Source organism: Achroia grisella, unplaced genomic scaffold, assembly GCF_030625045.1.
Source record: "Achroia grisella isolate CSIRO2021 unplaced genomic scaffold, CSIRO_AGI_Agris_v1 utg149, whole genome shotgun sequence".
Lineage (NCBI taxonomy): Eukaryota > Metazoa > Arthropoda > Insecta > Lepidoptera > Pyralidae > Achroia > Achroia grisella.
The window spans coordinates 2827743-2850697 of NW_026712644.1; the positions used below are offsets into that span (position 1 = coordinate 2827743).

Consider the following 22955-nt stretch of genomic DNA (forward strand, 5'->3'; position numbering starts at 1 on the left):
CTTTATTTTATACCAGCTTTTTAGCTAGCGTGGAATTTAACTTTATTTTTCTATAATAAAAGTAGCCTAAGTTACTCCTTATTACATCAGCTACCTGCCAATAAAAGTCCCGTCAAAATCGGTTCGGCCATTTCAGAGATTAGCCGGAACAAACAGACCGACAGACAGACAGACAAAAATTGTAAAAAATTTATTTGTTATTTTGGTGTATGTACCGTACCGTATTTATATTCATATGCATGTAGTAAAAAACGGTTATTTTAATATTACAAACAGACACTCAAATTTTATTGATATGTATAGAATACAAAAGAACATATCTAGAAATGCTAATTGTCAAAGAACAGATACAGAAAGCCTGTAATATATAAAAAAAAAAAACACAGAATACCTGGCCATAGAACCAGCTAGCTTTCAAGCTACTGAATACAAATAACTATCCATCTACACACTGGTGTATAATTTCCCAACGTTTTTTATGTATGTGTACCTACTATATATATATATATATATACATTAAAAAATATCACATACTATATACTTATATTCGGGGGTGAAGGGGATTGTAATTGTAATTGTAATTGTAATGTGGATTGATAACCCCATTGCTAGCAATGTACCATGTCAGGTTGACCCCCACGCGGTTCCCCCTGGAAACCATCGTGTTAAATTCCTGGTGAATTTGCACGATGAGCTAACTGACCTGACCCCATGCTCATCTTATCACCCTCCACTGGTGCCCCGCCAGCGTAAACCGTTAGCGCAGGCGGGTCCACCATTCCCTTATCAACCCTAAAAAAAAAAACTCTTATATTCGTAAGAAACGAGTAAACATTTAAATACACATTAATTATACAAGTGTAACAATACCATCTCATTATTTATACATTCAAGTATCAAAAGTCATCAACGAACCGATACACAACTGTTTTATGTATTTATATTATTTCGTTTAATTCCGCTACAATTAGCATGTGTGAGAACCCAGATGGGCCGCTGCAGATACAGCTTGGTAAAATGGAGTGTCGCATCAAGAGAGGCTTGTGACTGCGGAGCACCATCCCAGACTATGGCCCCTCTATTGACCTGTCCTTTGTACCCAACTAGATCTAAAAAATGCGACAGAATGCGCAAAAATCGTCGCAACATTCTGGGGAAAATACATTTAGTTGCCATTGAAACAAAAGATCACCAATCAGTGCGGAAACCTGATCGCCGATATCAGAAATAGAAAATCATTTATTCAAATAAACTTATTAATCACTTTTGAATAGTCATAACTTATTTCATTCAATCTATCGCTCATTCGGAATACTGTCTCATCACAAGAAGAACGAGCATGAAACTTGCGTGTTGGTCTTTTAAATAATTTTGTTGTAACTGCATTTTTAAGTCGAGTCGTCGTATGAATAGAAACACCAACTAGCAATAATTTATTGAAGTCAAAATATTTAATACAGAACCGGTAGAGTAACTAAATAAGAGTAAAATAGTTATAGTGGTAAGAGGCAAGATCATCCCTATTAGTGGTCAATTTGGGACCGTTATATATATATTCTGTATTGCACTTTTAAATACAGTTGTAAACTTAAACATATACAAAGTGAGCAAAGGTGGACTTATCTCTAAGAGAGATCTCTACCAGTCAACCCAACAATGTGGCATAGCTAGTAGTGAGTAGGTAACACCTTTGCAATTAACACTATTATGTTGAAATGTCCAAAAGTTGAGAAAAATAAAACATTTAAAATTCAACAAATTAAATTAAGTTCTAATTATATTATAATAAAATATACAATAATAAATAAAATAAACATTAATAAAAGCTATATATATATATATACATACATATACAATTACTATAGATATCTACATATATTACACAAAATACAAATAATAAAATACATGATGAAACTAATCATACTAAGGTCGATAAATAGTGTGATTTCAACCTTTTCTTAAAACAACCAATTGATGGACTTTCCTGTATCTGTACTGGTAGTTTATTCCATAACCGAGCAGCGCGAAATGAAAAGGAATTTCCTAAGAATTGAGACTTGCCAAGTGGAAGTTTTTCCATCCATCTCTTTTTCTGCCTTCCTCTGCCCTTATAGCCATCCACATTTATATGTACCACCTTCCTTAAAATATTATCTTCATTCCTACGCATTACACACCCACAGTCGGTCTGTTTGTTCCGGCTAATCTCTGAAATGGCTGGACCGATTTTGACAGGACTTTTTTTGGCAGGTAGCTGATGTAATAAGGAGTAACTTAGGCTACTTTTATTTTAGAAAAATAAAATTAAATTCCACGCGAACGAAGTCGCGGGAACAGCTAGTATAAAATATAAATAGAATAAGATTTAATTTATTATATTTATAGTCGCCGAAGAGTCAACGCTTCTAAGGTATATCCGAGCTCTAGTAATTGCCTGCAGCAGTCATGTTTAGATGAACTTTTGTGATCTCACGCGTGCTAAATATAAATAATATAAATCAATTAAATAATGACATGGACTTCCGCAAAATAACACCTAATCCAATAAAACATATGATTCACAACTGTTTAAACGTCTTAACAATAGCTAAAGCTATTTCCGGAAAAGGTGGTGGAATTCATCATACGTCATCAACTAACAAATTAACAACTGTTTGATCTCTGATCAATAACTAAAATAACTAAGGAGAGGAGTGGGGGCAGAGTTAATAATAATAATAACCTAGGAGAATTCACACTGGCCGTCTAGTCCCAAGTTAAGCTTAAGCAAGGTTATGTTATAGGTACTGTACAACTAACAGAAATATAATACATAGATATACTATACATAGAAAATACTCCGAGCTATACAAATAATCATAATTTAGAATATAAATGTTTGCACCGCAAAGGAATCCAACCCGTGAACACAGCCATTAAAGAGGTGTGCTTTTAACCGCTAGACCACAGAGACAACATATTAAAACCAAAACAATTCACACAAAGCAAACTAGTTCCTCACTAAGCAAAGATTGTACTATGGGTTCTAAACAACTGACAGAAATATTTAAATGCTTTATTAAACTTAATGTACATAGAAAACACCCAGACGAATACAAACTCTCGGTGGGAAGGGAATTGTTAGTAATGTGAACTAATGACCCCATTACTAGCAATGTACCATGTCAGGGTCACTTCCACGAAGGTCCTTCTGGAAACCATCGTGATAAATTTATCACGATGGTGAATTTGTCACGATGGGCTAATTGACCTGACTTCATGTTCGTCTTATCATCCTCCACTGGTGCCCCGCCAGCGTAAACCGTTGGCGCAGGCGAGTCCACCATTCCGTTATCATCCACAAAAAAAAATACAAACTCTCATAACAATAAGATGCTAAACCCCTAGACTGTGGATACCTTATTCAATCTCAGAACCAAACCTAGGTCAGGATGCTATCAAAAACAATCTGTGCCCAACCCAAACAGGAAAAGCCCTGAAGAAGGTTGATGATGTAATACTAGAGTACCTACTTATCAGGACACGTCCATGATAAATCAACACACATGATAAGATACGTATTACTCCTCTGCTAAATCTAATTAAATGTGACAATTACTGCAATTCTGATATTGGCCCAAGCGAAATATAACCCAATAATAAGTATTGGAGCAAATCCGTCATCCTGCATGGAGACGGCGAATTTGAATGATTACTGTGATAGTTCTACTCACTAAATACTTCAAGATATCACGATGAATCAAAACTACAATATAACTCTCACTTAGGCCCTCACTGGACACTGAAAATTTAATAAAGCATGGCAAAATTAGGCCTCAGTTTAACATTAATCTGCCAATTTTGCCAAACAGAAGAGGAAAGTTATTATCATCTTATGTGGTTGTAGCCCTCTCATGCATAAATGAAATATCTCCTTTGGAAAGTATCTCTATCCTGAGAAGATAAAAACCATCGCTCCTAAATATATCCTTCAATTCTTGTCTCTCACGGGTCTAGGAGCTGAACTTTGACTAAGGGCGAGCACAATAACCTTTAATCATAATTTTGATTTGACTTTTTGATTGAAATTATAAAAATCATTAATGCAAACGTTTCTACCGTGCGAGAAATCGAACCCGCGACCATCGGAAGTAAAGCGATGTGCCAAACCACTAGATCACCACGGTCGTCTAACTAAACTACTTATTAATATTCTAATATGTTTATCAAGTTTAATAGCTGACCCGCGAAACTTCGTGTGCGTCACATAAGAGAGAAAAGAAATAAATTTTCCACGGTTTTGAAATCTCTTTTATTCATTCCTATTGGTATTTTATATATCATTATTACATAGTATAAAACAAAGTCGCTGTCGCTGTCTGGCCGTCCCTATGTACCATCTTTAAACTCACCCAATCTTTAAAACTACGCAACGGATTTTAATGCTATTTTTTTTAGTAGATAGAGTAATTCTAGAGGAAGGTTTATATATATAATACATGTACACCCGGGCGAAGGCGGGACGAGTGGCTAGTATATTATATACAAAATTAGTATTAGTAGTATTTAGTTACCATACTCTTCCGAAACGCCTTGACCCATTTTTATGAAATTTTATATGCATATTCAGTAGGTCTGAGAATCGGCTACTATCTATTTTTCATACCCCTAAGTGATAAGGGTCCATAACATTATTTTATTATTTTTCGGTCAAATTTTTTATTTATATTTTATTTATAGTTTTATTATATAAAAAAATACATACAACCCTACATTTTCACCCTTCTATCATCAACCCCTATTTTTTTATAGCGTTATTAATTTATATGGCAAAACAACGTTTGCCGGGACAGCATAATTAAATTTCTCATTTTTAAAGATTTTGTAACGGGACAATTCCCAGATCATGCCAGCGCCAATATATACATACATATAAAACATCCAGACTGATACAAACAATCACACTCATGAATACAAAAGTTTGTACGGAATCGAACCCGCGGTCGTGGGTAGTGAGGCGGTGTACAACCGCTCGACTATCGAGGCCTATCTATTCTATTACAATCAACACATTTAATTATAAATATTATTCTACATATATCGTGTCAAACTATAATTATAGCTAAGTCTCGAACACGTTGTAGTAATTAAAATAATTATTAATAAGTGAATTATTAATGAGAATATATTTTTTTAATTACATTGGAATGATAAACAAACTGACGGATCACCTGATGGTAAGTGGTAAACACGTTATCACGTGATACCCGTGGTGCCACTCATGCGTGATCAATTCGAAGTGCCATTCAAAGTTACATCTTATCTATATACATACATATAAATAAAATTGGAGTGTCTGTTTGTAATATTGAAATAACCGTTTCACTACATGCATATGAATATAAATACGGTACATACATCAGCTATCTGCCAAAAAAAGTTCCGTTAAAATCGGTCCAGCCATTTCAGAGATTAGCCGGAACAAACAGCCAGACAGACAAAAATTGTAAAAAATGTTATTTTGGTGTATGTACAAGTATATTCATATACAAGTAGTAAAAAACGGTTATATCAATATTACAAACAGACACTCCAATTTTATTTATACATACATCAGCTATCAGCCTAAAAAAGTTCCGTCATAATCGGTCCAGCCATTTCAGAGATTAGCCGGAACAAACAGCCAGACAGACAAAAATTGTAAAAAAATGTTATTTTGGTGTATGTACAAGTATATTCATATACAAGTAGTAAAAAACGTTTATATCAATATTACAAACAGACACTCCAATTTTATTTATACATACATCAGCTATCAGCCAAAAAAAGTTCCGTCAAAATCGGTCCAGCCATTTCAGAGATTAGCCGGAACAAACGGCCAGACAGACAAAAATTGTAAAAAATGTTATTTTGGTGTATGTACAAGTATATTCATATACAAGTAGTAAAAAACGCTTATATCAATATTACAAACAGACACTCCAATTTTATTTATATGTATAAATAACTGAGTACGTAAGAGACAGAGCACAAAACGGCGAAAGAACCTGTTTCATCTTTGGCCGAATAACCTGTATCTGAGTGCAAACTGCACAATATATTCTTAAATATCTTGTATCAATGACTTACAGTCTTTTTATTATTGCAATATTTATGTATACTAGTGATGTTAAATGAATAGTTTACTCAATAATTGCATACGTTTCATATTCGGTCTTCGTAAGTATAACCATATCTCACACTTCCGCTCTGAGCTGAAATGGTTTCCTATTCGCCAGCGCAGGAGTGTCAGAATTCTCTGTCAACTTTTTTCTGTTCTATACAATCCACTATCTCCTCAGTACCTTAAAGAAATATTTCAATTTCTTAGTTCATCACATTCTCGTGATCTTCGCTCTTCTTCTAATCTCCTGCTTTATACTCCTTCTCATCTCTAATTTCTCTTCTCAGTCTTTCACTATTACTGTTATCAATCTTTGGAATGCACTTCCTGTTGGCCTCAGACGATGTCAATCCAAATTCTCCTTGAAGAGATCATTGCGTGAACATTATTCAAAATTTGAGTATTCAGCCAAACTTTTAACTGCAGAATATCCCATGAGACTATATATGCAATTTTAATATAATTTTATTATATGTATGTGTGTATATATACATAATTTTTGTTTATTAATGTAATTGTATATGTATTTTATATGGGTATATTAGTATGTTATATATTTGCATATAATAATATAAATAATATTATTTTTCTGTATTTATCCATATTTGTTTTTCTTTATATATTAATTGTTAAATTACACCGCCTTATTATCTCTGATCAACGCGACTGTTGACTGGTAGAGAATGCCATCAGGCATTAAGTCAATTAAATCAATTTTGTGTGCAAAAGAATAAATAAATAAATAAATGTTTATGTATACTAGTGAGGTAACAGATTGAGCTGGTATGGGCATGATATGCGGAGGAACGAGGACCATATCTTATGGAAAGTGTATAATATGAATGTGGATGGATGTAAAGAGAGGGGACGTCGTAAGAAAAGATGGATGGATTGTGTGAAAGATGATATGAATAAAAGAAGAGTATGCTCAGATATGTCGACCGATAGAGAGCAGTGGAAGAGAATGACATACTGCGCCGACCACAAATAATGGGATAAAGGCAAGGCAATGATGATTTATGTATACTAGTGATCAAAATTAGACCATAAATAATTTAACTTCAAGACTATAGACAAACAATAATAATCAAATTTCAATAAATCTATACATATAAATAAAATTGGAGTGTCTGTTTGTAATATTGAAATAACCGTTTTTTACTACATACATATGAATATATATACGGTACATATACCAAAGTAACATTTTTTACAATTTTTGTCTGTCTGTCTGTCGGTCTGTTTGATCCGGCTAATCTCTGAAATGGCTGGACCGATTTTGACAGAACTTTTTTTGGCAGGTAGCTGATGTATAAGGAGTAACTTAGGCTACTTTTATTTTAGAAAAATAAAGTTACAAACCACGCGGACGAACAGCTGGAACAGCTAGTAATAAATATAAATAAATAAAACTCTTTGTTGTGCATAAAAGAAACAAATAATTACAAAACGAAATAATAAAAAAAAATATATTCAACAAAATGTGAGCTTATTGCTCAAAGCAATCTCACAGACAACCAACTACTACAAATTCAAATTCAAAAATCATTTATTAAAGTAGGACATTTTAGCCGCTTATGAACGTCATAGTTTTAGGTGTAAAATAGGCAATAATAAGGAGTAACTTAGGCTACTTTTATTTTAGAAAAATAAAGTTAAATTCAACGCGGACGAAGTCGCGGGAACAGCTAGTAAACTAATAAAATTCGACAATAACAAATTTTTTTTTTTTTCGGACTGCTCTAATGCTGTTGGCCGCAACTGGCCTTTACAGCTTCACCGGACGTTAGGGGGCGAGTGCAGATGGCACTCCAAACCAAAGGAAGGACTTATGGAGCGGCTGAAGGCCAACTCCTGCCTGACGGATACGACTTTAGTCTGAGGGCGCCACTAGGGGTTCGAACCTCGGCTCAGGCCGTCGTAATTTCGATCCCCGTTTGAATTGGACGGGGGATCGATCGGAGGGGACAAATTAAATGAAAACTGAAATAACTTATCTATATATCTATACATATAAATAAAATTCGAGTGTCTGTTTGTAATATTGAAATAACAGTTTAGCTTAAATCAGTCGTAGTGATAGAAGGAGCATGGATTGCTATAAATATAATATATATATATAATATATAAGAAATATATAATATAATAATATAATATAATTCTTTCTATACCGTCCAGTTCAATATATAGATCCAATTGAGAAGAACTGGCAAGAAACTCAATTGAATGAATCTATTCTTAATTACATCACAGACTAATAATAAACAAGAGTATGTGTGTGTGTGTGTGTGCCATATACACGGTAGTGTGTAATATATTTTTTATACATCATTTTACAAAAAAATATTAGCAATCCATGCTGCATCTATCACTACGATTGATTTAATCTTATGGTGTCCCCGGGACTACGTCCGCGTGGAATTTAACTTTATATTTCTAAAATAAAAGTAGCCTAAGTTACTCCTTATTACATCAATTACCTGCCAATAGAAGTCCCATTAAAATCGGTCCAGCCATTTTAGAGATTAGCCGGAACAAACAGACAGACAGACAAAGATTGTAAAAAAATATATTTTGGTGTATGTACCGTATTTATATTTATATGCATGTAGTAAAAAACGGTTATATCAATATTACAAACAGACACTCCGATTTTATTTATATGTATCTATAGATGTAAAGATTTATAGAAACCCTAATAAATTCGTGCTGGTTGGTAGTTTGTATTCACACGTTTCGAATTGTATAATGTGAACTTACAAGGATTATTTAAACACACAAGTTTCTTGCTCGTTCTTCTTGTGATGAGACAGCCTTCCGAATGAGCGGTAGATTAAAAAAAACCATTGTTATGACTATTCAAAAGTGCTTAAGTTAAGTTTATTTGAATAAATTATTTTCCATTCTATGCTATATAAAATATGCTACAAAAGGCGGACTTTTATCTATATCTATATCTATATATATATATATATATTTTACTCAAATGTGACTGACATAGTGATCTATCAACGCACAGCCCAAACTACTGGACGGATCGGGCTGAAATTTGGCATGCAGGTAAATGTTATGACGTAGGCATCAGCTAAGAAAGGATTTTGATTAATTCTACCCCTAAGGCGATAAAATAGGGGATGAAATTTTGTATGAAACTGTCCATTTTAAACCTATCGGGCTGAGACTTTGCATGCATAAATCTACTATAACGTAGGCATCCCCTAAGAAAGGATTTTGATAAATTCAACCCCTAATGGGATAAATTACCGCGAGCGAAGCCGCGGGCAAAACCTAGTTTATTATATGGATTATTATGTAATGGTGCACTAATGGTATACGCTGGCGGGGCACCAGTGAAGACGATAAGATGGTGATGAGCATGAGGTGCGGATAGTTAAAAGGTAGTCATTATATAAAGGCAATAATTAGAAATATAACTGACATATAAAATAATAAATGTCAGTTTTCAAGCAGTCCCGTTAGCGTGTTACGCAAGCGAAGCAGTGAATCATAATATTCATGCACGCATGCATTATAAGTGCATTTTATGACGTGATCGTTTATGAAATATACAACTCATTTGTTATAAATTTTCACCTAGTTAGACTGTGCTAAAAGTCAGCCTGGGTCATGATTTATTTAAATTAACTTACATTGAAGCACTTTTGAATAGTCATCACATTTTTTTCCTATACCGCTCAGCTTACATGAGTCTCATTACAAGAACGTGCAAAAAAATATTTTATTTTATTTTATTATTATTTTTAAACTTTTTTTTTTAAATTAAAATAAAATCGAAAATAAAAGTAGCTTAAGTTACCCCTTATTACATCAGCTACCTATCAAAAGAAGTTCCATCAAAACGGTCTAGCCATTTCAGAGATTAGCCGGAATAAACAGACCGACAGACAGACAGACAAAAATTATAACAAATGTTAATTTGGTATATTTACCGTATATATATTCATATGCATGTAGTAAAAAACTGTTAATTCAATATTACAAACAATTTTATTTATATGTAGAATATAGATGTATAGATAGAGAAATAATAAAAGAATATAAAAATAAATCGTCTCTGTGGTCACGGCACTGACGACGGCAATCTGCCGCAGTAATGCCATTACACCACCCCATTCAGCGAATGGACCTCAGTAGTCTAAATATATATAACTCAAAGGTGACTGACATAGTGATCTATCAACGCACAGCCCAAAACACCTGGACGGATCGGGCTGAAATTTGGCATTCAGGTAGATATTATGACGTAAGCATCCGCTAAGAAAGAATTTTGATTGATTCTACCCCCAAAGGGATAAAATACGGGTTGAAAGTTTGTATGAAACTTTGTCAATATTAAACCGATCGGTCTGAGACTTTGTCTGCATAAAGCTACTATGACGTAGGCATCCCCTAAGAAAGGATTTTGATAATTTCCACCCCAAAGGGGATAAATTAACGGGACGAAGCCGCGGGCAAAAGCTAGTTTATTATATGGATTATTATGTAATGGTGCACCCGCCTGCACTAATGGTATACGCTGGCGGGGCACCAGTGGAAGACGATAAGATGGTGATGAGCATGAGGTCCGGATAGTTAGCCCATCGTGACTTTCATCAGGAATTTATCACTATAGTTTCCAGTGTCAACCTGTGATGATTCATTGCTAAGCATGGGGTCATCAGACCACATTACTATCTTTAGACTCTCCCCCATTTCCTCAGTAGTAATTTAAGAATACAGGGTCTGATTAGTGAATCTCACGAGAATTTTCCGCAATATACTTATTTTCAGTAACTGATGGCGACATTGGATTATATACAGCAGCAAATATATTTTTTTCTCGATCTGATTCAGTTGCACGTTATATATCAACTCTTACTTAGCAATATGATAACTTATTTTAAACGTGATGGATTACTTTTTCTTCTAAAATCAATGTGCCTAATACGGTCCCTAAATCCATTACATTTAAGACACTCTACATCTCTACATTTAAATAACATACATAATATAAAACAATATACAGAAGAGTAAACAATAGAACAATAGTAGCAAAAACATGTCCCAAATTAAATCTGTTAAAATACTAAACACTAATTATGGTTGGACCTATGCTCAGTGGATCATATACAGCAGCAAATATAATTTCTCGATCTGATTCAGTTGCACGTTACATATCAACTGTTACTTAGCAACATGATTGCTTATTTTAAATGTGATGGATTACACTTTTTCTTCTTAAATCAATATGCTTAATACCCTCCCGCTGATCTAGACACGCGGGAGCGTGTCAAAGCCGAGTTCAAGTAAGAGAACTGGCGAGCAGCACCGTGTGTAGCACACGAACCATTTGGAGCCACTTTTGACCCCCTCATAACTCAAAACTCTTTCACGTAAACCTGTCAAATTGGGTTCATATATTGAGACTTGCGAGATCTGTGTTACGCAAAATGTATACCGCTACTCACGTTTAACTATTTAAAATTAAAGTATATAAATTGACTAGAAAATAATTATTGATTTATGGAGTACTGCCGAGGGCTGATCTTCTAAAACCAATGTGCCTAATCGTAACGACGCGGAAAAGTTCGCAATTTACCCTAAAACCGAGTTGCGTTTGCGCACAGCGGAGCCAAGTTTGTTTGCTCATCGTTATAAAATTGGAAAGTGGCATTCCTTAACATTATTAGGTAGTCTGTCTGCGTATTTGTCACTATCCGACCGATTGGTTGCGTGCCGTGATAATTGAGTTGACCGCCTTTAAAGGCCGGCTTCATATTTTGCGTATTTAAATGTTTAATCTTCCTTTTCATTATTGAGGGCATTCGTTGTTGACAGTTGTGGTTTAGCACATTGCCATACTTCCGATGGTAGCGGGTTCTATTCTTGAACAATACAATTTGTTAGTACAAAGACATGTACCATAGTATGTAATATATCATAATATATTTTTCTATAATTTTCTTCTATTCTTTTTTTTATACTTTGTGTAGGGGGTATAGAAGATCAGTCAGCTACCACTTACCGTTAAGTGACTCGTCAACCATTCCATCATCTTTTTCTTCCTTATCTCATTTACTTGTGGTCGTGGTAATACGTTGTCTTCCATTCATCCCTGTATGCAGTCATCTCGTTATTTACTCCCTTTCGTACCATATCATCTTTTACGAACGAAGGAAACCTTACAGTAGTATACCTTATACATCAGAATAACATATAGGCTATAATTTAAAAGGATATTATGTAAATTGGGTAAAATATATGTCAAGTAAGTATGATCAGACAGAGTTGCGCAGTCAGCTAGTTATTTAAATTTTTGATAAATTTGATATACCATAAAAATTTAAAGTATACCTACATGAATAAACATATACATATATATTGGGCCGTTTGGACTATTGTTAGGTGCATGGACCTGTAGCACTGCGACCTACATAGATCTATTGTGCTCGCCCTTTTCAAAGTTCGCTACCTAGACCCGTCGGGACAAGAATTGAAGGATATTCTTAGGAGCGATGGTTTTTATCTCCTCAGGATAGAGTGTATACTTTCCAAAGGAGATATTTCGTTTATGCATGAGGGCTGCAACGACATAGGATGTGTAGTAGCGTTTTCTCTTCAGCTTGGCAGAATCTGCAGATTTTTGTTGTGCATAGGCCTAGGTTTGCCATGTTTTTCAACAGTTTACAGTACAGGACGTAAGGGCCGCAGTCATTATGCATATGTTGTTATAAAGATATTTTGAATAAAAAAGACTATTCTATTCTATATTGTATACCTGGTTAAATATTTTTTTCCAATACGGATATCAATAGATCTATCAAAGCAATATTTGTACACTTCTCTAATCTTAGACCAAGGCGATGTTATGTTCCGCGTTGCTATTTTTGGCTGTTTTGTTTTTATCTTTGTTTAGGCTTAAGTATTGTAGGAATAGGAGAGATATGGACATAGAGATACCAGTTATATGATAAAGAAAATAGAAAAACAACAGGTAAATACTTGACGACCAATTTTACAGCGGTAAATAAATAAAAAAACAATTTCAGTTTTATGATATGACAAACAACAGGAAAATACTCGGTGAATACTTTGTATAAAGTGTAATTATCTACGTTAATATTTAGTGTTTAGGATTATGACATCGTAATAATAAAATAATCTAGATAGGTCCCTCGTACCCGCGACTACGTCCGCGTGCATTTAACTTTAATTTCTAAAATAAAAGTAGCCTATGTTACTCCATATTACATGAGCAACTTGCCAAAGAAAGTCCCGTCAAAATAGGTCCAGCCATTTCAGAGATTAGCCGGAACAAACAGACAGACAGACAAAAATCTAAAATAAAAGTAGCTTGTTACTCCTTATTACATAAGCTACCTGTCAAAATCGGGGCAGGCGTTTCAGAGATTAGCTGGAATAAACAGACAGACAAAAATTGTAAAAAATGTTATTTTGGTGTACGTACGGTATTTATATTCATATGCATGTAGCAAAAAACGGTTATTTCAATATTACAAACAGACACTCCAATTTTATTTATATGTATGTATGTATGTACAGATGTATAGAATATGAATCAGCTACTTACGAACGTTAAGTTTTTTATATTAATATTTCTCCCTACCGTCCAGTTCTGTACACAGATTCAATTCAGAAGAACCGGCAAGAAACTAAACTGAATTACTTTTTTTTAAAGCCAGTTTATTTACACTGTATATTTATATAGGTGTCTATGTCTAAGATTAAATGAAAATACGGTGCATGAACAACTATTGCCATGCATTTGTCGGCATCACATGTAATTGTTTAGTTTAGTTTAGTTTCATTTATTGACCAATGTAAAAAACATCTTTACATATATGGCAAGTCATAATATACAATAATGATATTTATAAAATTTAAATTCGATTGCAATTATATTATTAAAAATATAATAAATCAAATTAATTACGTACACAATACACGGTATAACTAATTATAATATATCATTATAAAGTTTAAAATCGTAATTACGGTATAGTTTAGTGACTTTACTAATACTACTTAACAGATATTTTAAAAAAAGCCACTTTATTTACATTGTGTAATTATCAATTTCAATTTTAGTTGCATTTATTTAAATGCCATATCATAAAGAAATTAAAAGAAACAAAGTAATTAAAACAATAAAAAATAATTATTTACCCCTTATCATAGGGGTATGAAAAATAGATGTTGGCTGATTCTCAGACCTACTCGATTTATACGCAAAATTTCATAAAAATTAAGCCGTTTCTAAGAAATAGTCAATTAACACTGTGACACGAGAATCATCACTACATAGTATAAAACAAAGTCGCTGTTGCTGTCTGTCCGTCCATATATATGCTTAAATCTTTAAAATTACGCAACGGAATTTGAAGCAGGTTTTTTTAATAGATAGATTGAATCTAGAGGAAGTTTATATATATAATACATGTACACGTATGAGTGGCTAGTTTTATACCATATATAAAGAAACCTTCTAAGTGCTAATTATAAAAATAACTAAGTATAAATTAAGCAATTAGTAAAACTAGACCAATTAAGTTAATTATCATTTTTCGAGAACTAATAAACCTAACTTTCGCTTTCCTTACCAATTTAATTTCGCATTTTTATGGAATTCACTCTCTGTAATTTTTAACGTAAATCCGCTATATTTAAAATTTCTTTACAAATTTAAATTCGTATTTTTAAAATTCTCTTTTATATTCTTTTTTAAATATACATTATCCGCTTAGTTCAATGGGCCAGGTGGTCTAGAGATTTAACACATCGCATTACTTCCGATATGCACAAATATCTACTTTATGATGTTAATAATAAAGTAAAAAATTCAAATAAAAATCAATCCCAAGCGTCGATTTAATTACTATTTACAAATATATTCTTTATAATGTTAAGAATTAAGTTGAAATTTAAGTAAAAATCAATACCAAGCGACCATTTAATTATTATTTACAAATATCTACTTTATAGTGTTAAGAATTAAGTTGAAATTCAAATAAAAATCAATACCAAGCGTCCATTTAATTATTATTTACAAATATCTACTTTATAGTGTTAAGAATTAAGTTGAAGTTTAAATAAAAATCAATACCGAACGCCCATTTAATTATTTACAAATGTAATATTAATAATTATGTTTAAAATCAAATATATAATAAATCAAAACCAAATGTCCATTTCATTATATATACAAATATCTCATATAAACACTCGGAACAACAATCATACTCATGAATACAAATGTTTGTGCCGTGCGAGGAATCGAACCCGCGACCATCGGACGTAAAGCGGTGTGCTACACCGCTAGACCACTGAGGTCGTCGTATCGTATAAGCTATAATTTATAAAGATATTATGTAAATTGGCAGAAATATCATCATCATCATCATCATCGCAGCCCGGAAGATGTCCACTGCTGGACATAGGCCTCCCCCAAAGATCTCCACGACGATCGGTCCTGCGCTGCTCGTATCCAATGCCTTCCCGCGATCTTGACCAGATCGTCGGTCCACCTTGCTGGAGGCCTTCCCAGGCAGAAATATAATGATGAGCAAGTGCGATGCAGACGAAGTCGTACGGGTCAGCTAGTTCACAAATACAGTTGACTTCGTTTATAATAACATCGAATAGAATTGACAAACACGTCATAATAAGCGAACGTCATGCAAAGCGTTTTATGAAAAATAAACACTTTTTTATATAATACTAGCTGTTCCCGCGACTTCGTTCGCGTGGAATTTAACTTTATTTTTCTAAAATAAAAGTAGCCTAAGTTACTCCTTATTACAACAGCTGCCTGCCAAAAAAAATCCCGTCAAAATCGGTCCAGCCATTTCAGAGATTAGCCGGAACAAATATACAGACAGACAAAAATTGTTATTTTGGTGTATGTACCGTATTTATATTCTTATGCATGTAAAAAAAACGTTCATTTCTATATTACAAACAGACACTCCAATTTTATTTATATTGTATAGATGTATATATGTATGTACTTAAGTATTTTAATAGAGAAATATAATAACTACATATGTATAAAAATATATTAAATGAAAATAAAATTTGGAAGTAATCAGTACAAATGTATTTATTAATGTAAGTAATCTGTAATTTTTCCCAGCTCTTGTTTATTGGTCATTATAACCTAATTATATAATATAATTTATTCAAAATTGGTCCAAATAAGCAACATGTCACTGTATGGTAAGTTATTATACCGACTTTTTTATATAGAATTTTATATGAAAACCAAACTTCTTAATAACTTAGTGTAATAACGTCATAATAATCGGTTGGTCAATATATGCGGAGTCATAATAAACGGATTCTACTGTATATACTTCATAATGTTGACGACCTCGGTGGTCTAGCGGTCAAGCACACCGCTTTACGACCGATGGTCGCGGGTTCGATTCCTCGCACGGCACAAACATTTGTATTCATGAGTATGATTGTTTGTATCGGTCTGGGTGTTTTCTAAGTATAATATGTATGTATTTACAAAAAAAAAAATCTATGTATATGTATCAGTTATCTAGTACCCATAACACAAGCTCTAGCTAGCTTAACTTGGGTCTAGATGGTTCTGTGTGAATTGTCCTGAGATTATTATTATTATTATTATAATGTTACTATAATAATTAAGTTAAAATTAAACCTATACCCAGACAAGTGAATACAGTTGACATTGTCTCTGACTACACCCATTGTGATACCTCTAACGGTGTTTTTGATATATATTTAAATTTATAGAGATTTCCTCCAAGTTAATAAAAAACCCGTTAACATAGACGGGAGTTCCATCAGAATCCAGAAGCGGACCAGCGCATTTAGAGTTACGGAAGATTGCTCGCATTCCCGTAACTCTCAAGGTGAAGAGAGTTGGGGTTTTTAGTAGAGTACGGCAGTACCCGTCTACCTCTCTGGGGGTGAGTAGGTCTCCATGAGGATTTTTTCCAAGTGAAAAAAAGATCCATTAACATTACTTAAAAAATATTAATAAAAAAAAACTTACATGGTGTATAGTGATCACTCCGGACTTTTCAGACATGGTACAATACAATAATTAATTAACTATTACCACTAATATCACAGGTTGAATAAATAAGTCGATAACAAGTTACACCATATCACAAATCGTCGTCGACATCCAAATCGAACATGTCGGCCAAACCTAACAGTGTGTAACGCACTAATCTATCGATTATTGTCTGTAGGAATATATTGTAATAGAAAACGATACACCAGAACTCGATAAGGAAGCGATAATCGTAATACATTTAATTGACGATGAAACGAAGGAGACGTCCGCGAGCCGCGACCGCTACGCAGCGAATGAGCGATTTTTCAAGGCGTGCGCCAAGACGATGCGCGTGCGCAATGATAAGTTAAGTGGATGCGTGTGAATACATTTAAGGAGAAGGTGGAATCCAATTTTATAAAATACTAGCAACCCATCCCGACTTCGCATAGAGCCATAGATAAACTTTTTTTTATTTCCTTATTTGTTTCACTAACATTATTATTTACTATTAACATATTGACTTCAGCTACGATTTCATACAGCAGAAGTTTTCGTAGATATTTTTGACGGCCTCGGTGGTCTAACGGTTTAACACACCGCCTTACTTCCGATGGTCGGGGGTTCCATTCCTCTCACGGCACAAACATTTGAGTCTGGAGAGAGTGCATAAGAATATTGCCAATACCAAAATATTTCTGACTGAGTTTCCGCTAATGGAATCACAAGTTAATAAAATTAATTTTAAAAACGGCGGAGACGTAACTTTAGATTTAAATATACCCAGCGATAAGTGTCATTTCAAGTGGGAAGAAGTAGATGATGATGATGATGATGATGATGATGATGATGCAAGTGGCATTTCAAGTAAGTGTTAACATTTGTGTTCATTAATATGATTATATTGTGTGTGTTTTCTATGTATTCAGAAAAAATATGTATTTAAGTATTTGTATCTGTGGTCTCTATATTAAATAATGTATTTACAAAAAAACAAATTTCAGTTTTTTTTATCAGTTGTCCAGTACACATAACACAAGCTCTGCTTAGTTTAGTACTAGATAGCGCTGTGTGAATTGTCCTGAGATATTATTATACACATCCATTTTCCAAAAAATCTTCAGTATACCTCTAAATAAAAAAAATACTAGAAATCTTAATCTTAATAATATTATAAACACGAAAGCTTGTAAGGATGTTTGTTACTTTTCACGCAATAATTACTGAACGGATTTTTATGAAACTTTACATTAATATAGCGCATGCATCAGAATAACATATAAGCTATATTTTTTATTGAAATTTAACGCAGGTGAAATACTAGTAGCACTAGTAGCTAGTAAAATATATGTATATATATATATATATATATATGCCGCACGATGTTAAGTCCGCCAAATGGTCTTACTACCTCTTGTATTGTGTGCATTGAAGTTAAATAAATAAATAAATATATATATAGAACTTGTTTACCATAACGTCAAGACACGCCTCTCGTTAATTGAATCCTCAGTGACATACTAATATTATATTCAAATATTTTGAGTAACATATAATTGTAATATACATATAAATATTTATATAAAAATTTAACATTTGTGACGATTTAAGTTACATAAGGCGTGTTTGTATGATCTTTCAGACACACCTCTATATCTTAAACGTATAGTTGGAACTATGGACGCTATAAAGATAAACCGAAGTCCTAGTACACTTTGTACAAAGTCTTATGATAATGGAATAGTGTACCTGCCTGCGCTAACGGTATACGCTGGCGAAGCACTAGTGGAAGATTATAAGATCAGGTCACATCCATCCTCTTATAAAATAATAAATGTAATACAATGAAAGTACCAGGATAACATGAAGTTACAGGCAGTTGGGTGATGTGTTTAGCTGGCGGGCTCCAGTGGAGGATGAAAAGATGAACATAAAGTTAGGTCAGTTCCATCCTCTTATAAAATAATAAATGTGATACAGTGAAAGTACCAGGTTATCATGAAGTTAGAGGCAGTTGGGTGATGTGTTTAGCTGGCGGGGCACCAGTGGAGGATGAAAAGATGAACATGAAGTTAGGTCAGTTCCATCCTCTTATAAAATAATAAATGTGATACAGTGAAAGTACCAGGATAACATGAAGTTACAGGCAGTTGGGTGATGTGTTTAGCTGGCGGGCTCCAGTGGAGGATGAAAATATGAACATAAAGTTAGGTCAGTGTCATCCTCTTATAAAATAATAAATGTGATACAATGAAAGTACCAGGATAACATGAAGTTGCAGGCAGTTGGGTGATGTATTTAGTTGACAGGGCACCAGTGGAGCATGAAAAGATGAACATGAAGTTAGGTCAGTTCCATCCTCTTATAAAATAATAAATGTGATACAGTGAAAGTACCAGGATAACATGAAGTTACAGGCGATTAGGTTGTTTAGTACTCTTCATATATTGCGACGGTGGCCATATCCTATTCTATATATTATGAAACCGAAGATCTTCCATAACGATGCAGTTATCTGTGCTAATAGTATACGTAGACGGGGCACCAATGGAGGATGATAGCATGAACATGATAAGGTCAGGTCAGTTCCATGCTCTTATAAAATAATAAATGTGATACAGTGGAAGTACCAGGATAACATGAAGTTACAGGCAGTTAGGTGAAGTCTTTGGTACTGTTCATATATATAGACAACGGTTGGCACTTTCTATATATTATAAAACCGAAGGTCTTCCATAATGGAACAGTGCATTCATCTATGTTTACAGTATACGCTGGCGGGGCACCAGTGGAGGATGATAAGTTGAATGAACATGATGAGGTCAGGTCAGTTTCCATGCTATTATAAAATAATAAATGTGATACAGTGAAAGTACCAGGATAACATGAAGTTACAGGCAGTTAGGTGAAGTCTTTGGTACTGTTCATATATATAGACAACGGTTGACACTTTCTATATATTATAGAACCGAAGGTCTTCCATAATGGTATAGTGCATTCATCTGTGCTAACGGTATACACTGGCGAGGCACCGGTGGAGGATGATAAGATAAACATGAGGGCAGGTCAGTTCCATGCTCTAATAAACAATAAGTGTGATACAGTGAAAGTACCAGGACAACATGAACTTACAGGCATTTTAGTGATGTGTTTGATACTGATCATGTATAGGCGACGGTTAACGCTTATCACCAAATGGTTAGTTTGTTCGCTATTTCTATTACAGATAAAAATAAAAAAATATATTGAAATTGAAACCTTTTTTAAAATTTAGAACACAGAATTTTTTTTAAGTGTAAATATTTTTTAATAGTCATATTAATTTAAATGGAAAAACAAATTTTGCCGTTTACCTTCCCCATAAACGTTTTTATATAAAACTATCGACGCGGCCCATATTTTTTAAATTCTCGGCTTTGTTCTATACTTATCTTTATTGTCTAAAATTTTTTTTTTTCTACAAATACATATACTTAAGAAGTGCCTGAATTCTGAGGTAGGTATAGAAAATACCTGTGTTTCAGAAGTCAGTGTCCTCTTCCATATTGAGGTGTACTTTAAGTGAGTTTGTTATGATATATTACAATTTAAATAGGTTGGTGTAATCATAGGAGTGTGTGTGTGTGTGTGTGTGTGTGTGTGTATGTGTGTGTGTGTGTGTGTGTATATGTGTGTGTGTGTGTGTGTGTGTGTGAGTGAACACAGAAATTGAAATTGAAAACAGACTTGCTTAAAAAAATCACGCTTCAAACTTTACAAACTGTGCATTAATATCATTAGCATATAAAACGCGGTCAATACAGCGAGCGTGTCAATAACTTGTCTAATTGGTGGATATTTTTAAACAGAACCTTGGACCCCGTTATCTTAATAGATGTAAAAATTTATTTTATAACCGCTCTGATTTGATATAGACCACTTTGGGAATCACTGGTTCTATACCAGTGATTCCCAAAGTGGTCTATATCGACCCCCAGGGATCTATCTCAAACTGCAAGGGGTCTATGACAGCGGTCATCTTGTTGTTTTTACTTTATGTTTTTAACACTAAACTTTATTACAGTTAGAAATTTACAAAAAATCAATACCTGGTAAGAATGGGGGTTTACCCGTAAGGGGCTGTTCAAGTATTACGTAAGCAGATTTATCACAATTATTTACCCCTCATCCCCCGTTGTCAGCAAAAGTAAGCAAAGCTCTTACCCCTCCCCCCATGCTTACGTAAACATTTCTCAATTAATGTATTGTTTTTTTAACAAAGACAATGTGAGGGTTGTTATTCGTGTAAAAAAGTAAATTACGACCGATGACGTAATCATCATACAGACCCCCACCCCCATGTCATCCAAAATAAGCAAAGAAAAGACCCCCCGCCCCCCTATAGTGCTTACGTAATACTTGAACGGCCCCTAACCGAAAAATATGGCAAGGGGTCTACGACACAAAAAAGTTTGAGAACAAGTTCTCTGGTCTAAGTGAGTAAAGAAGAGTGGGTTGTAAGGGGTTGAAAGGGGAGATGAAAGGTTGTATGGAAAAATCGTCATCTTGGAATCTCGATGGAACGATGAAACTTTTTTATTTGGCTTTTATTGGGTTAGATTATTAATAAAACAATATTTATTTAAAATAGCAACACACAAGTTTCTTGCTCATTCTCCTTGTGACGAGTCTGCATTCCGAATGAGCGGTAGTATAAAAAAAATGTGACTATTCAAAAGTGCTTATATTAAGTTAGAGTTAGAAATTTACAAAAAATCAATAATAGGTAAGAATGGGGGGTCTACCCTAAACCGAAAAATATGGCAAGGGGTCCACGACACAAGTTTGGGAACCTCTAGTCTACCTTACCGAGACTGTACAAAGTCCACTGGGTCCCAAAAACAATACACGTCGACAAAGCGTCATCTTAGGCAGTACTCTATAATCCGACAAATTCGATAGTCCGACACTGCACTGCAAAATGATTGTGGGACTACCGGGGGTCCACTGTATAGCCTATGTGTTATTCTGAAGTATAGCTATATTACTACCCAACTGTGTCGTTAATCGATTTCCAGAGCTGGACATATTTACATGTGACTTGTTGAATTTTAGCAGAATGGCAATGGATTTCCTAAATAACACGTAAAATTGTTTAAATATATATTTTTTTGTAATTATTAATATTTCATGTTTTGTACATTTTTTCCTAAGCAAGCATATTGGGAAGCTGTAAGGCTCGCTTAGTTTGATGTTAATATATAAAAATATTACTGTAAAGTTCCATTCAATCAATCATTCCGTTCAGTATCCGTTTTTGCGAGAAAGAGTAACAAACATTCATACAAACTTTCTCGTTTATACTATTATTGAGACTGTCTGTTCCCGCGACTTCGTCCGCGTGGGATTTAAATTTATTTTTCTAAAATAAAAGTAGCCTAAGTTACTCCCTATTACATCAGCTACCTGCCAAAAAAAGTCTCGTCAAAATCGGTCCAGCCATTTCAGAGATTAGCCGGAACAAACAGACAGACAGACAAAAAATATAAAAAATGTTATTTTGGTGTATGTACCGTATTTATATTCATATGAATGTAGTAAAAAACGGTTATTTCAATATTACAAACATACACTCCAATTTTATATATATATATATATATTATTCCTGTTGAATTTGTAATTCGTTGAAAGCTATATTCAACAGGAATTAATCATGATGGTTTTCAGTGAGAACCCCATGAAAATCAACCTGACAATGTACTATACATTGCTAGTAATGGG

The 22955-nt window shown here is 33.9% G+C and overlaps 1 protein-coding gene across 1 annotated transcript in view; it reads right to left on the reverse strand.

The window, feature by feature from the left end:
• Positions 1 to 17458, reverse strand: part of LOC131840653 (pantothenate kinase 3) — a 29060-nt gene extending 11602 nt beyond the window's left edge. Inside the window, exon 1 of the mRNA XM_059188828.1 lies at positions 17190 to 17458. Coding sequence (XP_059044811.1) covers positions 17190 to 17225 — 36 coding nt within the window. The 5' untranslated portion in view covers positions 17226 to 17458. The remainder of the gene's footprint in view (positions 1 to 17189) is intronic.
• Positions 17459 to 22955: the final 5497 nt, after the last annotated feature.